General features: G+C 43.4%; 2 protein-coding genes across 2 annotated transcripts; both read left to right on the top strand.

The window, feature by feature from the left end:
• The first annotated feature begins 14,385 nt into the window (after positions 1–14,385).
• Positions 14,386–17,136, top strand: LOC143211890 (uncharacterized). Its single transcript, XM_076429987.1, has one exon. It carries the CDS (start codon positions 15,809–15,811, stop codon positions 17,120–17,122), a length of 1,314 nt encoding a protein of 437 aa, XP_076286102.1. The 5' UTR covers positions 14,386–15,808; the 3' UTR covers positions 17,123–17,136.
• Positions 17,137–17,560: 424 nt separating this feature from the next.
• On the top strand, positions 17,561–21,019 carry LOC143212467 (uncharacterized). The gene has a single exon (XM_076431326.1). The coding sequence runs from the start codon at positions 17,561–17,563 to the stop codon at positions 21,017–21,019; it is 3,459 nt and encodes a 1,152-aa protein (XP_076287441.1).
• Positions 21,020–21,840: the final 821 nt, after the last annotated feature.

Below are 21,840 nucleotides of genomic sequence, written 5' to 3'. Positions count from 1 at the left end.
GGGTCACGGCGTTAGTTTTGCCTAAACGGCTCCCTTGGAGGTGGAAGAGATCATGGTTTTCGTATAATAGGGTTTTGACGTGGGACGCCTCGTCCGAGTTGAGGTGGTTCAGTGGGATTGTTTCGCAGAGTTCTTTCATACGCAGAGTGATATCCTGCGGGGAGAAGTGGACTCCTTTTGTTTCTATCTCTGGAATCGGCGCGAAGTGATCATTTTTGATCGACTCGTACGGGCGAGTCGTACGAGGTGTAGCGAGATAGTTTGAAACAGTTCCGGATTTGAGATATGAATTAGGATTAGAATAATCCGAAGCGGATTCGGAGGTTGAATTTAAATTAGAATAAGAATGATCCGAAGCGGATTCGGATTTTGAATTTGACGCGAGGTGATCATTATTGATCGACTCGTACGGTCGAGTCGTACGAGATGCAAAATTAGTAGGACGTTCCGAAACTGACCCGGAATCAGGAATGGGGTTGGGTTTGGGAGGGGAATATAGCGGAGGATCTTCGATTTCTTCTACCTCCAATGTGGGTAGACGGAAGGATGCTGCCTCGGCCGATGTGTTAAAGCACCGTAGGCATGCCCTTCCGTTCGAATTGGTGACGAGACAGTCGCCTAGAAATACGCCCTGTTTAATTTCTATACGGCGGATGTAACCGACGGTCGGTCCGGTTACGTTAACGGCGATGCAGGCGGCGGTACGGGCTTCGATTGCGAACTCGCACGTGTTCGAAAACGGTACGCTGAGGTGATCTTTGGAGATTTCTCTTTTCGTAAAGGAGATCTCTCCATTTTCGTGGAAAAAGGGGGCACCAAGAATGCCGTCGATATTAGAAGGGAGGACATCGGGGAAAACCTGGAAGGAGACAGGGATGGCGTCGTTGAGCTCCGCGTCGATCCGGCCTAAGGTACTGGTGACACCTTCGGTGATACCATGGACTTGGACAACGTCTCCCGAGTCGACCGGGACACCGGGCTTTACGCTAGACGATTTGATGATGTTTAATTCAGATCCCGTGTCGACGAGGAACTCACACGGCGTTGTGAATTGTGGCGCGGTAACGGTCACGCGGGGTATCGGCGAATCAGCCGCGAGAGTTATCGCGGAGACGAGACGGGGGGCATTTCGCGGTGTCCCACCGGTCGTGGGACGTTTCTCGAAGTTGGGGCCTCCCGACCAGACGCTGGTTCGGACGGGAGGCTGGTCCCGTTTCCCTGTCTCAAATTGTTATTATATTCCCGCTTGCGACATTCGTGAATGTCATGGCCCGGGTTTTTGCAATACCTGCAAAATTTCGCCGATTCGGAGGGGAAACGGTCGCGGGGTTCTTGAGATGGGGGCGTTGGGGCCCGTGCAATGAGAGGAGTCGGGGGTGCGGGGCGTCGGACACCCTCGTGCGGGCTTCTGAAACTCGGGTCACGCCAAGCTGAAGGCTCGGCGTAGGGACGGCGGTCGGGTGTGCGGCTTCGAGTTTCGTGATAACCGCGAAGCTCGTGAGGGGGAAGGTCGTACCGGTCGCGAGTCTCAGGGGCGCGACGTCGAGGCTCCGGTGAATAATGGTCGCGGCGATCTGGCGTAGTGGACCTTGCCTCCGAGAAGTGTACGTGGCGATAGTCGTCGCGAAGGGGTTCTCGGTAACGTAGCTTATCAAGCTCGTATTGTTTGTAGGCAGAGATGGCCTCGTTGAAAACTACACGCAGCGGCTCGTTTCGGAGCGGGCGGACCTCGGCGCGTAACGTGGGGATAAGGCCGCGAATGAAACTGTCTATAGTAAGGGTGTCGATATCGTCGACGTTGGTCCCGTCGCGGTGGCAATCGAGGATCGCGGTGCGTAAGTCTTTTACGCGACTGATAAAGTCGAGCACGTGTTCGGTGGGCCGCTGCGAGATGCTTGCCAGTTCGCCTCGGTACTGGTCAACGAAGCGATGGGGACCCAGCACGTCTTTAAGACGGCTGCAGAGGTCTGAAATAGTGGAGCAATCTTCGTCCTCCACGGCCGCGTAGGCGCGACCGCGGAGCTTGTTGCAGACGAGTTTGGTCAGCGTGTGTTCTGCGTACGCGGGTATGACCTCGCGTGCGCGTTTGCACGCTCGGATGAATTGTAGGACGGTCATATTACTGCCATCGAAGGTGGGTATGAATTCTACTGCTTGCTTAACAGTGAAATTCACAGGGTCTGGGCGAGGAGCTTCGGTAAAGGGGGTTGAATCGTAGCGGGGGCGGAAGCGTGCAGCGTTCGAGTCAAGGTGGTTCAAACGCATCTCATGAAGGTCGCGACGCATTGCTAGGAGTTCATTTTCACGCGCGCGTTGTTCTGACTCGCGTAGGCTCGCCGCGGTTTCAAGGGCGGCGGCGCGCTCTTGGAGGGCGGCTTCCTTCTTGGCGAGTTCTAATTGGAACGCGAATAGGTCCTCCTCGGAGAGAGGTGAGGGCACGTTAGAATTCAATTTTGATGCAGCGGAATCCATCGTGAAGAGAGAGGGTTAGGCGATACAGGGCCGCCAAAGAGCGGGAAAGAAAAGGAATTTCGATTAGATTTCCAGCAACGAACAACCGGCTTTATTCGGCGATCGTCGTGTCCTACCGACTGCGCCAAAAATATCTCCGGTTACGTCCCGGGTCGGAAATGATCCGACGAAACGAGCCCAGACGGGGCGGGGACGTAACCGACCAATTTATTTAAGACGATCTTAGATCCACGTGGCGCGTAACGTCCACGTCTGATCAGGGACCCGATACCGGTGTTCGTCGTTGTTGAAAAGGCGAAGAGGGAAATGAATGGACGTCGTCCGGCGGGGATGTCGCGACGGAGCGACGAACTGCGCGATGACGGTGACAGCTCCCTGCGATCAGAGTGTCACTATGTGGGCGTGTGTGTTACTCGTCCGAACGCGTGGGTTGTTCGATTCGTGACAGGATTCTCGACCGAAGGGAAATTAGTGTTCTCTCGGTACCGAGCACCCTCTGGGCTCAGACGTACACGATTGATACACCAATTTTAGGGGTTATAGGAACGAATGTGAGGAATGTGAGGGATGTGAGGAATCGATCGACGGACCGATCGGGATTGAACAACCCGGAGACGCACACGCACACACGCACACACTCGCTTTCGCGATCACTTTAACCGGTCACTGGGAACGACACTTTAGAAGTGGAAGATATCGAGGAGCAGGATGTTGCTGAATAAAAGCTGCGAAGTAATAGGTTTAAACAAGCAATGTATAATGAACCAAAATGGGTACAAGGTGATGATTTGCGAGCAGAACTCGTGAAACAAAGTATAATGACGGCGTGCGAGCAAGTTCGAACGAAATATATGGCACAGAATAGCAATGGTAATATGAAAGATGGTGCGAGCGAACTCGTACAAACAAAATAACACGGAAATAGCAATTGTAATATGAATTATAAAGCGAGCGAGCTCGTGTGAACAAAATAGCGCAGAAATAGCAATTGTAATAAGAATTATAAAGCGAGCAAGCTCGTATAAACAAAATAGCATAGAGAAGGCAATTATAATATGAAAGATAACGCGAGCAAGCTCGTATAAACAAAATAGCACAGAGAAATCAATTATAATACGAAAAGTAATGCGAGCGAGCTCGTGTGAACAAAAATAGCGCAGAAAAGCAATTATAACGTGAAAGATAATGCGAGCAAGCTCGTATAAACAAAAATAGCGCAGAAAAGCAATTATAATGTGAAAGATAATGCGAGCAAGCTCGTATAACAAAATGGCACAGAGAAATATCTGTAAATTTGGTATAAATGTCTACGAGCAAACTCGACAGATAATTTAGAAACAATTGAAATATAATTGAAATGGAAATGGTAGAAATGGTAAGGTGCAATACGACCTGAATATCGTGAGCGATTTAGAACAAAGTCCGAAAACGCGATTAAACTGAACTCGACTGAAGACGCTAGAGAACTGAACTGTATAAATTCCGAAACTGGAAGAGAGTCTGAACTGTACGAAATTCGGAACTAGAAGAGCGTCTGAACTAGAAGAGTGCCTGAACTAGAAGAGAGCGATTCGCGCGATTTCGTCTTATTTATAATAAGAGCGCGGACCATAGGGATTCGGTGAACCGTGAAGTCCTTTTGTCTAAATCGTACGAGGCACGGACGAATATGTTGTCGTCAATGTATACTTTTCGCTGTTTGAACGAGACGACGGTTTAGATGTACGTATACTTGTACTCGCGGTTGTCATGCTGGCGTCCGCTTGTACCGGTGACTATCGCGTCTTTTCCGATTCCCTATGTTCACGCTCACGGGGATATGTATATATATATAAATACGCGTAAGATATATATACATATCGCTGTGTACGGATTTAAACGCGATTTCGGTTTGGATTTTACGAAGGAAGTATACGTATAACATATATATATATATGTATATATGTATATATATATGTATGTACAGTGAGAATTTGCTCATGCGAACAAAACCGATGCAACACGTCGGTACGACGTTACAATAGTTTTATTCCAATAAAGTAAACTTGCGCGCGCGCGTGTGTGAATACAACTTCTGTACGTATGTTATTTTGTATATGTAACAGCAATGTTAATAAAAAGAAATGTGTTATACATGCCTGCCTTACATTATTAAAAAACTTTTGATATAAATTGAGTTCTTTCCGCAACCCTCCTGCTGCTAAGCCACGTCTGTATGACAACTTCTGATTCTTTTTGATGAATAGATATTTTTTGATATCTTTGCTGCATCTAAAAATTATAATTTGAATTCATTAATATACTCAATTGTATACAACTAAATGTCAAAAATAATAAATTAAATGAGAATTCATTACCTATTATTATTAATTATTGGCGAGATCGTACGTCAGACGAGCCATCTCGCGAGAGATATAAACAACATCGTCACTATGACGAGAACCGAGCAGCGATCGTCAGTTAGTCTTAAGAAAGCCATTGTAAGAGACAGACAGACTGAGGTTATAATAAAGAGATATATTATACAGGGTGTCTCAAAATTAGGTCCGGAGCCGAAAATGGGAGGTTCCTGAGGTCATTTCAAGCGACATTTTCCTTTGAAAAAATGTCGTCCGCGGCTTCGTTAACGAGTTATTAACGAAAAACACGGACCAATCAGAGCGCGAGCTAGACGCGTGCTGCCCGGCTGAGCCCGGCGCGCCGGCAGCCGAGTGTCGGTGGCACGCCGCGATGTCGCAACGAACAAAAGTTTCTCGATGATGTGAATCCTCGCCAATTTCGATAAGCTTTGGATATGTTGTCAATACCATGATTCTGAACAACATTTCCCTTTACAGTTTCTGTCGATCGGCTTTAGTTTACGATATTATTGTAAAAATTTGTAATTGTAAATCGATCGATGTACTATTTTCTATCCGATTGCGATAAGCTTTGGATATGTTGTCAATACCATGATTCTGAACAACATTCCCCTTTACAGTTTCTGTCGATCGGCTTTAGTTTACGATATTATTGTAAAAATTTGTAATTGTAAATCGATCGATGTACTATTTTCTATCCGATTTCGATAAGCTTTGGATATGTTGTCAATACCATGATTCTGAACAACATTTCCCTTTACGGTTTTTGTCGGTCGGCTTTAGTTTACGATATTATTGTAAAAATGTGTAATTGTAAATCGATCGATGTACACACTATCTCCTCGCCGATTTCGATGAGCTTTATTTCAAAGGAAAAAGATATTTAAAACATCGAATTTATAACATATTTCAAAGTCATCGAAATCGGTGAGGACCCACATCATCGGCAACTTTACCCGAACGATAGAAGAAGCACAAACTTATTGAATTAATAACTCACTTATTCAGCCGTAAATCCATTTGACTACCACATACAACCACCATACTTTCACATAATTGTTGAACTCGTAGCACACTTTTATAACTCGTATCGATATCGAACGAAATTACTTACTCCGACGCGGAAAGAGTTCGATGCTCTTCGCGATGCCGCGCGAAACTGTGATCTCCCAGCGCACAATGTATTCGATGAAGGCGTCGTTTAAAACAAATGAAATCGTTTTCAAGGAGATATTGATTTTTCGAGAACCATATGGTACTGATTCTTCGAGAATCATATGATTCTCGAAAACACCGATTCTTGACGAACGAACGATGCCATCGACGAGATATCTCGTGTATCCTTATGCACACACCGCTAGATCACGTATACGTACGTGAGGACTGCAAGGGTCCGGGATTAGACTTCTGATTTCTCAATAATGCAAAGACGGGGTTTTTTAGTAGTCAAAATCGCTAGACGAAAGATCAATCTAGGATGCGATCATTCTCAAAAGTCCTATTTTTACGATTACGAGCATTGGTTTTGCAATATTCGGCTGCATGTTGTCCGTCGAAGAGGCTAGAACGCCGCACAGTGGGACCTTTCGTCCAAATCGGAGACAAAATCAAAGAACTTTCGATAGAAATGAGGTAGAGCGATGAAATTTTTTTAAAATTAAAGCTGAAACTTTGCAGAATATGTGAAAAATAGGGAGATTATGGTAAGAACGTTTTTTAACGTTGAGAAAATTCGTTAAACTTGCACAATTTCGAGAAAATTGTGGTTTTTCCAATACCACGCGCGGAAAAAATTTTTTCTGAACATGCTGTACTTCATTTCCGCGTCGGAGTAAGTAATTTCGTTCGATATCGATACGAGTTATAAAAGTGTGCTACGAGTTCAACAATTATGTGAAAGTATGGTGGTTGTATGTGGTAGTCAAATGGATTTACGGCTGAATAAGTGAGTTTTTAATTCAATAAGTTTGTGCTTCTTCTATCGTTCGGGTAAAGTTGCCGATGATGTGGGTCCTCACCGATTTCGATGACTTTGAAATATGTTATAAATTCGATGTTTTAAATATCTTTTTCCTTTGAAATAAAGCTCATCGAAATCGGCGAGGAGATAGTGTGTACATCGATCGATTTACAATTACACATTTTTACAATAATATCGTAAACTAAAGCCGACCGACAAAAACCGTAAAGGGAAATGTTGTTCAGAATCATGGTATTGACAACATATCCAAAGCTTATCGAAATCGGATAGAAAATAGTACATCGATCGATTTACAATTACAAATTTTTACAATAATATCGTAAACTAAAGCCGATCGACAGAAACTGTAAAGGGGAATGTTGTTCAGAATCATGGTATTGACAACATATCCAAAGTTTATCGCAATCGGATAGAAAATAGTACATCGATCGATTTACAATTACAAATTTTTACAATAATATCGTAAACTAAAGCCGATCGACAGAAACTGTAAAGGGAAATGTTGTTCAGAATCATGGTATTGAGAACATATCCAAAGTTTATCGAAATCGGATAGAAAATAGTACATCGATCGATTTACAATTACAAATTTTTACAATAATATCGTAAACTAAAGCCGATCGACAGAAACTGTAAAGGGAAATGTTGTTCAGAATCATGGTATTGACAACATATCCAAAGTTTATCGAAATCGGATAGAAAATAGTACATCGATCGATTTACAATTACAAATTTTTACAATAATATCGTAAACTAAAGCCGATCGACAGAAACTGTAAAGGGAAATGTTGTTCAGAATCATGGTATTGACAACATATCCAAAGCTTATCGAAATTGGCGAGGATTCACATCATCGAGAAACTTTTGTTCGTTGCGACATCGCGGCGTGCCACCGACAGTCGGCTGCCGGCGCGCCGGGCTCAGCCGGGCAGCACGCGTCTAGCTCGCGCTCTGATTGGTCCGTGTTTTTCGTTAATAACTCGTTAAGGGGGCCGTCTCCTAGCAGATGACGGTCGCGCGTGAACACTCACACACCGCTAGAGTACACTCACACACCGCTAGACCACGTATACGTACGCGAGAATTGCTAGGATCAGGGAAATGCGTTCTGATTTCTCGATAATGCAAAGACGGGGGTTTTTATTAGTCAAAATCGCTAGATAAAAGATCAATCTAGTGCGCTGTTTGCTTCAAAAGTCGTTCTTTTACGTTTCCGAGCAATGATTTTGCAATATTCGGCTGCATGTTGCCCGTCGGAGAGGCTAGTACGCCGGCGTGACTGCAGCGCCATCTAACGGGCAACATGCGACGGGCAACATGCAGCCGAATATTGCAAAATCATTGCTCGGAAACGTAAAAGAACGACATTTGAAGCAAACAGCGCACTAGATTGATCTTTTATCTAGCGATTTTGACTAATAAAAACCCCCGTCTTTGCATTATCGAGAAATCAGAACGCATTTCCCTGATCCTAGCAATTCTCGCGTACGTATACGTGGTCTAGCGGTGTGTGAGTGTACTCTAGCGGTGTGTGAGTGTTCACGCGCGACCGTCATCTGCTAGGAGACGGCCCCCTTAACGAAGCCGCGGACGACATTTTTTCAAAGGAAAATGTCGCTTGAAATGACCTCAGGAACCTCCCATTTTCGGCTCCGGACCTAATTTTGAGACACCCTGTATACTTCTATCTATATTATATACTTCTATCCCGCAATAACGCCAATATTAATTATGGCGAATTTCATAGTATCGAATCTTCTCTTTTCCTTTCTACCAGTTGTACTGCAAGGCGAATACGTGGATTTAATGCCGGAGGCAATACCGAATCGGATTCATCATCGCTGTCACTACCCCTCATCTTTATAGATTTTATAAAAAGATGCTTAAAAGATGCTTGAAATACCCCTAAACTGACGTATAAAAGATGCATAAAAGTAGCCTAAAAAGTCGCTGAAAAGACGCCAAAAAGATGCACAAAAAGATGCCAAAAAAGTTTTAAAGATACGTCTTTTAGGCGATTTTTTAGACCTCTTTACAAGACATCTTTAAGATTTCAGAAAGATCTGTGAGAGATATCTTTAAGTCTACCAGTTTAGTAACAAAGATGTGTTAAAACCTTATAAAGATGTAATAGCGACGTGACAACGACGTGTTGAAGACGTAAAAGACATCTGCCAGACGTACTTACATTCTGCGGCAGGCATCTTGCAGATATCTTTAAGATGTGTTTGTGCTACCTGGGTGGCCTCGTGCTTGGTGCTCGCGTTCTCTCGGAGAACGCTGTGAGCTTTTTCGGGCAGCCTCCCCTTCGATTCGTCGGAAGTCTTCCTTAAGGAGCCGCGTCGGAAAAGGATAAGTTCGGTAATTAGCGAATTCGGTAAAGTAACGTCGATCGCGCTCGGCAAACTCGCGACGGTCCGTCGAAACTGTGCCGTACATCTGCGTTCCGCGAATTCTCGTCTCTCGCGAGACTTGCATTGTACCGTCGCACAGTGTTTCGATCAATGATAACTACATGGACAAAACTCATAACTTAATTCCGTAAAAAATAGATGTTCTTCGTATGAACTAATGCACCGACTAGATACTATTAAAGACTGCCAGCCCCTGTGCTATTCAGCGAGCCCGGTAACCGGGCGCCATGGGCGCGGGGATAACGTGAAAGTTACAGTGATCTGATATACCACATCGCTAAAAGTTCTAAATAGTGCCACAATAATGCCAAAACATCGTCTGAAATATGGCGGAGAATATAACATTTAATAATAATCGATATAGTTTCGTGATAATTCGCATTCTCACCGATGCATCGCGACGAGAATCTCCTCAGTGGTCTTCTTCACCGACAAAATGCCGTCGTTGGCCTTCTGTTTCTCTGGATGGAGCCAGAATATATCCTAGAGGGCGTAAGAAATACCGAAATATTCGGGCTCGCCAACTCCCATAAGGCTGGCAGTCTTTAATAGTATCTCGTCGGTGACTAATGTCTATACAATAAGAATATTTATATTTCGCTGTCGGTATAACGTCCGATATCTGTTTTACCGACAGAAATATATTAGCATTCTAATTTCAAACTCTACTACATTTCTTATGGCAGTTATTATATGTTCTTATTCAAAAGCAATGTCAACTGATATTATCAAAATGAGTTTTATATATAATATTTTACATATCTAAAACTAAATGTTTATGATGGAAACTAACGGTGAAGGTGCCTTTGTTTGTTTTAATAAATTCCGCCAATTATTTTTATTTTTGAGGTTATACTTGTAATACATAAACACTTGAAAGTAGATAATCCACGCCAATACACGCAATAAATTTTGTTGCGAGCATTAGAGCAGCCTTCAGGCTTTCTTTCTATGTAAATTTTAAAGTGCGGAAATGTGCGGAAATGAACAATATTAATGTTTTTAGGAACAGTAATCGCTATTTCACGAAGGGAATTTTTCGACGTGTGGAATGATTTTGAGTAAAACAATCGTCTCAATGATATAATTATTAAATAACACGTGTTTATATGATGAGACATATAACTGAACTGAACTTTATTTTACTAAACACGAAACACATAGATCTAACATAGATTGTTCGCATCGCCCGATGTACGCGCCATCTGTACATTTTGATATATTTTAACACCCCCACTAAATCAAAATGGACTGATCATTTTTTTATTGCAATGCCCAGCTTTTCAATGAAGAGATTATGCTTATCCGCAGTCAATCCCTTAGTTAACAAATCAGCTGGCATCTCAGCCGTCGGCAAATAATCAATTCTTATTATTTCATTTGATATAGCCTCGCGTATGAAATGATAACGTGTGTCGATGTGTTTCGATCTGTTATGGAATTGATGATTTGTCGCTAACTTCTGTGCACTCTGGTTATCATTGTACATTACAACCATACGCAAGCTTCCTGTAATTTCCGATTGCAAATTTCTCAAATATATAGCCTCCTTACATGCTTCTGCAGACGCCATGTATTCTGCTTCGGTGCTAGATAGCGCGACAGTTTTTTGTTTTCTGCTACCCCATGATACAGGAGAACCCGACATTGTGAAACAATAACCTGTATAAGATCTCCTATCCATTTTGTCACTTGCCCAGTCTGCGTCAACAAATCCTTCTAATTCTGCTTTCTCATCCCTATAGTTCAAACAGAGTCTTTTTGTTTTCTTTAAATATTTTAAGATCCTTTTCGCATGGATCCAGTGTGTATCACCATAGCACTTATTAAACTGGCTTAAGTAGCTTACTGAATATGCTATATCTGGTCTTGTCAGCATAGCTAAATATGTTAGACTACCGATCAGCTGTTGAAAGGGAATATTAGACTTACAGTTTTCTTCTTTAACTAAATTCAACCCACTCTCCATTGGAGTGTCTGCCGGATTACTTTCCGATACATTAAATGTATTCAAAAGCTGATCAATATATTGCTCCTGATCTAAGGTTATTATATTTGACTTTTTATCTATTTTAACACGCATACCTAAACATTGTGTGAGCTGACCCAAGTCCTTAATTTTAAAGTTGGAGCTTAACACTTGTTTAAGTTTTTTTGTTTCTTCTGTACTGTTTGAGAATACAAAGAAGTCATCTACATACAATGCTACAATGACTTTTACAGGTCCATTCATTCTTGTAAATAAACATGGTTCTATTTCAGACCTTTTGAAACCTAAGTTACATAAGCAATCTTCTACTCTCTTGTACCATGCTCTCGATGACTGTTTCAGCCCATAGATGGCCTTTTTTAATTTTAAAACTTTGTTTTTATGAACTGTCTCAAGACCTTCAGGTACTGTCATGAATATTGTTTCTTCTAAAGGACCGTTAAGAAAGGCCGTTGTAACATCTAAGTGAGTTATATCTAATTTTAATTTTACACTTAAAGCGAATAACAATCTTAAAGTTGAATGTCTAACTACCGGTGAAAAAGTCTCATTAAAGTCTACTCCTGGTATTTGGTTAAAACCCTTTGCCACGAGTCTTGCTCTATAACGCACTTTTCTTTCACTATCATATTTCTTTTTAAACACCCACTTACACTGAACTATGGTCCCTTCTTCTGGAGCATCAGCAGGTTCCCAAGCGTTGTTTTCCTCAAATGACTCCAATTCTTCTTTCATCGCCTGCTTCCATTTTTCCTTGTCCGGACCCATCATAGCTTCGTGAAATGTTATTGGCTCGTCCACTGGATCTGGAGTTTCAGCAATGCATAGATTTGTAGATTCATATCTCGCTGGTTCCTTCCTGACTCTTTTGGACCTTCTCAACGCTTCTTCTTCCTCCGGTTTGAGTTCTTCCTTTGGTTTGTCTTCTTCATTTGGTTTGATTTCTTCCTTTGGTTTAATTTCTTCTTTGTCCCCCACTGAATCTATAACTTCTTCCGTTTTTAATTCTATCAAGACTTCTGTTGTGTCTTTTTCTTCTGTTTTTTCAATCACAATGACATCTCTGCTTGTTGACACTGTTCCTTTACTTGGATCATATATTCTGTATCCTTTGACGTTTTCTGGATAACCTAGAAGAATATGTTTCTTGGATTTCTTATCCCACTTCAGTCTCTTTTCCTTCGGTACATGGACCATTACTTCACTTCCAAATATTCGGACATTACTCAAGTCTGGTTTGTTTCCTGTCCACACTTCAAAAGGAGTTTTTTCTTTTTCTCTTGATGTGATGGATCTGTTTCTCAGATATACTGCTGTGTTTACAGCTTCTGCCCAAAATTTCTTGTGTAGTTTTGCGTCGAAGAGCATGCATTTAGCCTTTTCTATCACGGTACGATTCATTCTCTCACACAAACCGTTTTGTTCTGGTGTGTATGGGTTTGTTTTTTGATGCACTATACCCATATTTTTCAAGAACAATTCAAATTCATTACTGCAAAACTCAAGTCCGTTATCTGTTCGGAATTATTATCTCGGTGACCAATGGTTTATACGAAGCCTTTTGAATCATATTTTTATCCACCGTCATATGTGTACTTGCACCTGAGTCAATGTACCAGTCACTTTTCTCAAAATTTCCACTTAGAAATATTGCACTGAATGCGTTAGAGTTCTTTTTGTAGTTTCCCGAAGCGTTAAGGTAGCGACACTGATTTCTATAATGTCCTGTGCGTTTACATCCATAGCACGTGACGTTGGTAGACTGCGATCTAGGATCTGAAGTCGATCGATAATCGCTGTAAATCCTAGTGCTGCCATCTTTGTTCTTCGATTGCCAACCTTTGCTAGCGAACGCGCTGCCGGTCTCGATTTCACTAGGTTCCGTCTGAATATCTAGTAACTTCGTTTTTATAACATCCGCTGTAATAGGTATTCCAGAATGTTCGATCGCCATTATCATGGGCGAATATTTTTCAGGTAGACCAGCCAACAATAGCGATCCTATCCACTCGTCGTTGATCTTGAATCCCGTTCCGATTAATCTCTGCCCTGTTTCTACTATCTTCGTTACGTAGGAAGTCATGGATTCACAATTTTCTAGTCTGATAGATATCAGAGTACGTAGCAAGCTGATTCTTCTTGAAAAACCCGAATCATCGAACAAATTTCTTAGCTTGTTCCATAGTCCCTTTGCGGTTCGTTCCCCTTTGATATGCACAAAAATCGATGGATCGATTGTTAATATTAATCTGGCTCTGGCTTTTTCATCCTCCGCGGCTACTGCGTCTTCCCGGATGCACTTCACCATGCCTTCCAAGACTAGTAAATTCTCCGCAGCAAAAGCCCACTCATCATAATTTTCGCGACCTTTTAATTTCGGCACACTGGCTAAATAGTGAGAGTTTGAAGCCATTCTTAACTAACTTTGTTAAACAATTCACTTCTGAGAACTAATTTACCCTGGATCTGATATCCTATTCTGGGCCCATAACCTATTAAATAACACGTGTTTATATGATGAGACATATAACTGAACTGAACTTTATTTTACTAAACACGAAACACATAGATCTAACATAGATTGTTCGCATCGCCCGATGTACGCGCCATCTGTACATTTTGATATATTTTAACAATAATATATAATTCTATTTTAAACAAATTATGTATAGAAATAAAATCTACAGAAGCTGAGAGATCTATACGGACTAACATTTCTAAAATTTGCAGTCGCATAAATGAAAAATGGAATAAAAGCGGACGAAAACTTGAAGCGTTTCGAAAGAAATTTACACATAAAAAAATGGCAAGAGATGCAAAAGATAAATTTGATTTAAAGGTGAGAAAGAGTGAAATTCAACGTAAAAAGGACAAATTGGGACTTAGAATAGATATGCCAAAGCAGGGATATGGCTCCACAAATGACGGAAACACGGCTCGACGATTTTTTAAAAATTCTGCTGCGAGTTCACAAATTACAGGAATTGATCAGAACTTAATAGAGAACTTGGGAGTCATTTTACAAGCAATATCTTCCAGCCAATAGATTGATATAAAGAAATTCAATGCTTTCTGTTTAGAAACGAAGGATATATATTTAAATTCATATTCTTGGTATTTTATGCCTGTAACTTTGCATAAATTGTTCTATCACAGCTCTGACATAATTCGCAATTGCATTGTACCTATTGGTCAGCTTTCGGAAGAAGCTCAGGAGGCTCGAAATAAGGACTGCAGAAGATTCCGAGAACATCATACACGAAAAATATCACGCGTTGCCACAAATAAAGTGTTCCGTCGCAACGGATCGTAGTCCTACACAAAGAAATGTTTTTCCTCGCAAGAAATTCGTTAACGGAAATTCTCCTTTAAACATAAAGAACCATGGCATCTGCAGTGAACCGTACTGCCGCGCGAAATAAAGAGCTTAAGGGTCGACTTCGTATTTTATTTACGATATAGCCGTTACCAACCGTTTTTCGGATTAGAAGATTATTTATGCTACGGTCACTCAGGTACGGCCAAATGTTATTTTGTACATCCGGCAATTCTCGGAATACTTACTTCGTCCCGGGTTAAGAATATTCACGGTCACTCAAGATACAACTCTAAAGAATCCTCGCCGTCATAAATTACAACCCCAGATGTGTAACCCCAGATGTGTACGCCCGCGTTCGCTAAGCTCGGTCCAAGGTTAAACATTCAATTCTTTAAGGACACGGTCAAGGGGCGACAGTCAACCGTCGAGCGACGTCAATTACCGCTCTTGCCTTCATACCAGGTAGCACCCCACTCTTCCTTCCGACTAGACCAGCCTCTCAGTCACCATGGAAGGAAGTTTGAACAATTAAGGGTGTCCTGATTGGTAAACGACGAGTTGACTGAACCAACCCGGACAGTTCTTTCCCTCATTACAATAGATTCTACTTCCCTTTCCTTGTCTAAGGTCAACCTCTCCACCCACGAGGAGCCTAACCGACCTCTCGCTAAGACCAACGTCCAGTACTTTCAGCAGTTCGCTTCCGAATCTCTCAACGAGTAACACTGACCAGTCTTGCTTGAGCGTCTCACGTGATTGCTGCATACACGATCAGCACATTTCACTACAATACAGATCAACACGGTTTGATCTGCGCGCGTCTAAGGCAGGATCTGTTGGATTAGCCTTACTGACGAGTTCACCAACAGATCTAGAACGAAACGCGATTCCTCCAGTCAATTCCTTATCCACACGATCCGTTATTTAAATTGAAACAGTTGTCTAAGATTAGTTTGGCGGGCAACATTCGAACAATCGCGAACCCATTTCTCTACAATCGAACATTTTGAAATCGGCAGTTCCGCGATCGAACATTTGGTCCTTCGAGCCGGATCCGGTGGCCTAGTGGCAATACAGTGCAGTGCAAGTACGAACAATCCAGTGAGAACAACAACAACGAGATTGGAGGAATCAACGAGCCTTAGCCGTCATCAACAATCAACATCGTCCATCCAAGGCAGCAGACGTTCAGATCAGCTCAAGGTAGGCACGTTACATTGAATTAACCGATCAGGAACCACACGTGACAAATACCAGTCAGAACTCTTCGAAATGGCTAATTCAGCCAAATCAACCGTACGCATTCGCGCTCTCAAACACAAACAACGTGTTTTCAAATCCAACTTGACCAACTTCACTAACGAGCTAACAGAATATCAAGATTCCGCGACCGCGCGTACAAAATTACGCGAACGAATAGATCGTCTAAGAAAGCAATTCAACGGTTTCAACGACGCCCAAGATGAGATAGGGCATCATGAAGATTTCGATCAGACCGAGACTGAACGCAAGGATGTAACCACGGTGTACGATGACGCGTTAGCTAACGCGATACAGTTGTTAGAAGGTTTCGAACCGACCATTAGCCAATCGACAAGAACCGTGACAGATTCACCGGCACCGTCCACGTCGACTAGCATAAGCGGGGTGCATCTGCCAAAAATGAATCTTCCAATATTCGACGGTCGCCTTGAAAAATGGCTACCCTTTAAAGACGCGTTCTTAAGTCTAATACAAAAACACACAGGACTAACAGACATACAACGGTTCAACTATTTGAGACTATCGGTATCGGGACAAGCACAAGCCGCCATCGAATCATTCACAATGAGCGAGGTAAACTACCAAGCAGCATGGGCCCAATTAATGGAAACTTACGATAATCAACGCGCACTCGTTCTCCGACACACCGCACTACTGCTCGAAACGCCGGCAATGCCAAACAGTACGCCCGACGCGATCAACAATCTAGTAAACCACCTTCAATCGCACATCCGTTCGCTGCAAACCCTTGGCCGATCATGGGAGGACATCGCGAATGACTTTATTATCAGCATCGCGATCGATCGTATGGATTCTGAGACGCGCCGAACTTGGGAACAAACATTTTTGGATACGCAGATGCCAACAGCGATGTTTAAACACCTTCGTAACGCATCGCATCAAGGCAGCTCTCGCGCGTCAGCAGTAAACCAACTCAGAACCGCGTTGCCAGAAACCCACCGTCCGTCGACAAGCACGCGATCACGACCCTCGAAAAAATCCTGGACATCCGCGACGAGATCGAAAGAGATCTCATCATCACCTGTACCTCGAAAACGAACATTCGTGACAACGACTTCTGAACAAGCATGCAAGTTCTGCAACTCGCGAACGCACAAATCCTACGCGTGTCCTAAATTCATGAATATGACAATCGACGATCGCTGGGCAGCCGTGCGAACCGCGAGATTGTGCCAAAACTGCCTGCAATCAAATCACAAGTTCGAGAACTGCGTCAGAGGTCAATGTCGTATGTGCGGACAGAGACATAACACTCGACTTCACACTGACCAGAAATCTACAATTCCAACTGCAGAGGCCTGACTAGCATCGGGAATCGCCAGACAGTTATCGCTTCCTACTCGTACTTTCTTGTCAAACGGAATAACGAACGGTCTGTTAACCACCGCACGAATTTATATACTAGATCGCGATCGCAATCCGATATTGTGCCGTACGCTGATCGACACGTGTTCCAATGCAAACCTCATCACGGACGAACTCGCGAAACGATCGGGCTTACCGACGACCCGTCAGACAGCAGTCATTGAAGCTTTAAATCAATTGAATACCACATCAAGCAGCCTCGTGACCGCCACAGTCAAATCACGATTAACAAATTATCAACGAACACTAACGTTTTGCACAATCCCGCGGATCGCAGGGACAGCACCAGATAATCAAATCGATCGAGCCGACCTTCGTATACCAGCAAATTTGCCTCTGGCCGATCCAGACTTTCATCACCCGGGAAAGATTGATATGTTGCTCGGGACCGGACCTGTGTTGTCATGCCTCAGCATAGGGCAAATCAACCTATCAAAACAAACCAACGTTGATCTTATATTACAAAAGACCCAATTCGGATGGATCTTAGGAGGTGATTTCGTCACGACACCACGAATGAATCATCGAACCCTTTCTACCAACGTAAATTTCGAACTACAAAGATTCTGGGAAATCGAGGAAGGAGCCGTTAAACAATTCCGATCACTTGAAGATCAAGCTTGTGAAAGTCATTTTACCGCAACCGTGAAACGCAACGAGTCCGGTCGATACATTGTAGCATTACCCTTCAATGAAAAACGGGAACAACTCGGAGAGTCATATTCGCGCGCCTTGAACCGTTTTCGAACGCTTGAACGAAAGTTAGAACGTGATCCGGAATTAAGAGATCAATACACAAAGGTGATAGACGAATATCGCTCACTCGGACACATGACACGCGTGACGAACACGCACGCACCAGGGTTTTATTTACCACATCACGCAGTCATAAAACCAACGAGTTCAACAACCAAACTCCGGGTCGTGTTCGACGGGTCAGCCAAAACAAGCACGAATCTCTCGTTGAACGACACCCTTCGAATCGGTCCCACGTTGCAAGACGACCTTCTGTCGCTACTATTAAGATTCCGAATGCATGCCTACGTTATTACCGGAGATATCGAAAAAATGTATCGTCAATTCCTCGTTCAACCCGAAGATCGCGTTTACCAGAGAATATTATGGCGAGACGCACACCAAGAAATCAATACATACGAATTAAACACTGTTACGTTCGGGCTCGCGCCAGCTCCCTATTTAGCCATACGATGCTTACACCAATTGGCAGACGACGAAGCACGCGATTTTCCGGAAGCAGCGGCTCGAATTAAGAAAGACCTGTACGTCGATGATTTATTGACCGGTACAGATTCGCTAGCGGAGGCGAAGAAGTTGCAACATCAAATAATCACCCTATTGAAAAGAGGCGGTCTCAATATTCGACAGTGGGCGTCAAACGAACCGAGGTTGTTATCAAACTTAAGTAAGGAATTAATCCATCCAAGGATTCTCGGTGATGAATCCACCATGAAAACATTAGGAGTATCATGGGACGCCAGACACGACGCGATTCGATATTCAGTTCAACCTTCCGCAACCACGGAAATCACCAAACGAACCATATTATCGACCATAGCAAAGATCTATGATCCACTCGGGTTACTCGGACCCATTACAATTGTTGCCAAAATATTGATGCAACAACTATGGACCTTAAAAATCACTTGGGACGAATCTGTCCCAGTCAACATCCATACAGAATGGATGAACTTCAAGGGTGACATACAACAACTCAACAATATCGAATTTAATCGTTTGGTGAAACTGAACAACGCGAGACAAACAGAAATACACGGGTTTTGCGACGCAAGCGAAAGAGCCTACGGCGCCTGTATATATATACGAACAATTGATAAATTCGGGTCCATTCACGCTCATCTACTCTGTGCCAAATCACGAGTCGCACCACTTAGCCAAATCACATTGGCTCGACTGGAACTGTGCGGTGCAGTATTATTAGCTACCTTGTTCCAAACCACGCGGAATGCATTGACGTACAATATCGACAAGACCACTTTCTGGACAGATTCAACCATCGTCTTGGGTTGGTTGCTCAAGCAACCGTCAATTTTAAAGACGTTCGTCGCGAACCGAGTAGCCGATATCCAACGGAAAACAGATATTCAATCATGGCGGTATGTTCGGTCAGCAGACAATCCAGCCGACCTTATTTCTCGCGGAATCACCGCAGCCGAGTTCAACAACAATGCGCTTTGGCGTAACGGACCTGAGTGGCTCTCAAAAGAGCAAACGGAATGGCCACCCGCAAGATTCACTAAATGTGAAGAATTACCGGAATTGCGTTCAGTAACCTGTCTAGTCAGTTCGACCATCCTAACTGATGAGATCTTGATGCGGTACTCGTGCATACACAAACTCCGACGAATCGTAGCCTATTGTTTACGCTTTCGAGTCAAGGATCAAAACACAGGGCCTTTATCTCTTAAGGAAATAAAGGATTCTAATAAACGAATAGTAAAGCTATTGCAAGCCGTCACCTTTGCTCAGGATATTCACGATTTAAAAGTAGGAAAATTGTCAAACACCAGTAAATTACAACCGTTGTGTCCATTTCTCGACGACGAAGGAATCCTGCGCGTTGGTGGACGACTACAGAATTCCTCGTTGTCCTTCGAACAAAAACATCCGATATTATTGCCTCGGGGACATCACATTACTAGACTTATAATACGAGATTCGCATCAGAAAAACCATCATTCAGGGATTACAGCCACACTCTACGACGTACGACAGTTATATTGGCCAATCGACGGAAAAAATACAACACGCCAAATCATTCGGGGCTGCATCAAGTGTTTCCGGATGAACCCCAATCCCGTCGATTATGTTATGGACAACCTACCTGCCGCGCGCGTCACCGAAGGTCGCCCGTTCCTGACCAGCGGCATAGACTATTGCGGTCCTTTTTTCATAAAAGAGCGGCAATTCAGAAATCGAGTCCGAGTCAAGGTATACGTGGCCGTTTTTGTTTGCTTTGCAACTAAAGCCGTCCATTTAGAGGTCGTCAGCGATTTGACAACAGAAGCATTCATTGCCGCTCTCAAACGATTTATAGCGCGACGAGGAATTTGCAAGAACATTTACTCAGATAATGGTACAAATTTCGTTGGCGCGAACAATGAGTTAATCGCACTTCAACAAACATTATCCAAGGCTGAGAAATTTCATCATTTTATAACTGCCAAGGAAATTTCGTGGCATTTCATGCCAGCGTTATCACCTCATTTCGGTGGATTGTGGGAGGCCGCCGTCAAATCATTTAAACACCACATGAAACGAGTCGTCGGCATAGAACTGTTCACACATGAACAATTTACTACATTCGTTATCGAGGTCGAAGCCATTCTCAATTCGCGTCCTCTGACACCTCTCTCGTCGGATCCGAACGACATGTCCGCTCTTACTCCGGGCCATTTCCTGATCGGTGGTTCTTTGACGTGCATTACCGAGACTGATTTCAGCCAAACGCCATCCAATCGCCTGTCTACTTGGCAACATATCCAGAAGGTCAAACAAGATTTCTGGAAACGATGGCACAAGGAATATGTTCATCAGCGTAATATTCGTCCCAAGTGGACCAGGGGAGGTCACGAGATCAACATCGGAACTGTTGTACTTCTGAAGGACGATTCTCTGCCACCATTGTGTTGGCATCTAGGTCGAATACAACAAATTCATCCAGGGCCAGACGGGATCATAAGGGCAGTAACCGTTCGTACCATCAACGGCACGTACACGCGAAACGTGAAGAGGCTAGCGCCTCTTCCTAATTCAAACAGCGCACAATCATCCAGTGCTGCTGTCTCAACATAAACCAAGTGAGTCAATGTCTTATAATGTATTGATCGATCGAACCGATCAACGAGGGGGAGCATGTTCCGTCGCAACGGATCGTAGTCCTACACAAAGAAATGTTTTTCCTCGCAAGAAATTCGTTAACGGAAATTCTCCTTTAAACATAAAGAACCATGGCATCTGCAGTGAACCGTACTGCCGCGCGAAATAAAGAGCTTAAGGGTCGACTTCGTATTTTATTTATGATATAGCCGTTACCAACCGTTTTTCGGATTAGAAGATAATTTATGCTACGGTCACTCAGGTACGGCCAAATGTTATTTTGTACATCCGGCAATTCTCGGAATACTTACTTCGTCCCGGGCTAAGAATATTCACGGTCACTCAAGATACAACTCTAAAGAACCCTCGCCGTCATAAATTACAACCCCAGATGTGTAACCCCAGATGTGTACGCCCGCGTTCGCTAAGCTCAGTCCAAGGTTAAACATTCAATTCTTTAAGGATACGGTCAAGGGGCGACAGTCAACCGTCGAGCGACGTCAATTACCGCTCTTGCCTTCATACCAGGTAGCACCCCACTCTTCCTTCCGACTAGACCAGCCTCTCAGTCACCATGGAAGGAAGTTTGAACAATTAAGGGTGTCCTGATTGGTAAACGACGAGTTGACTGAACCAACCCGGACAGTTCTTTCCCTCATTACAATAGATTCTACTTCCCTTTCCTCGTCTAAGGTCAACCTCTCCACCCACGAGGAGCCTAACCGACCTCTCGCTAAGACCAACGTCCAGTACTTTCAGCAGTTCGTTTCCGAATCTCTGAACGAGTAACACTGACC

This window comes from Lasioglossum baleicum, chromosome 9 (genome assembly GCF_051020765.1).
Source record: "Lasioglossum baleicum chromosome 9, iyLasBale1, whole genome shotgun sequence".
NCBI lineage: Eukaryota > Metazoa > Arthropoda > Insecta > Hymenoptera > Halictidae > Lasioglossum > Lasioglossum baleicum.
This window is presented reverse-complemented; position numbering and strand designations above follow the sequence as displayed.

Bases quoted from the DNA above. Each gene is read 5' to 3' on its own strand.
- LOC143212467 (XM_076431326.1), top strand. From the start codon at position 17,561: ATGTTGCTCGGGACCGGACCTGTGTTGTCATGCCTCAGCATAGGGCAA.
- LOC143211890 (XM_076429987.1), top strand. From the start codon at position 15,809: ATGGCTAATTCAGCCAAATCAACCGTACGCATTCGCGCTCTCAAACAC.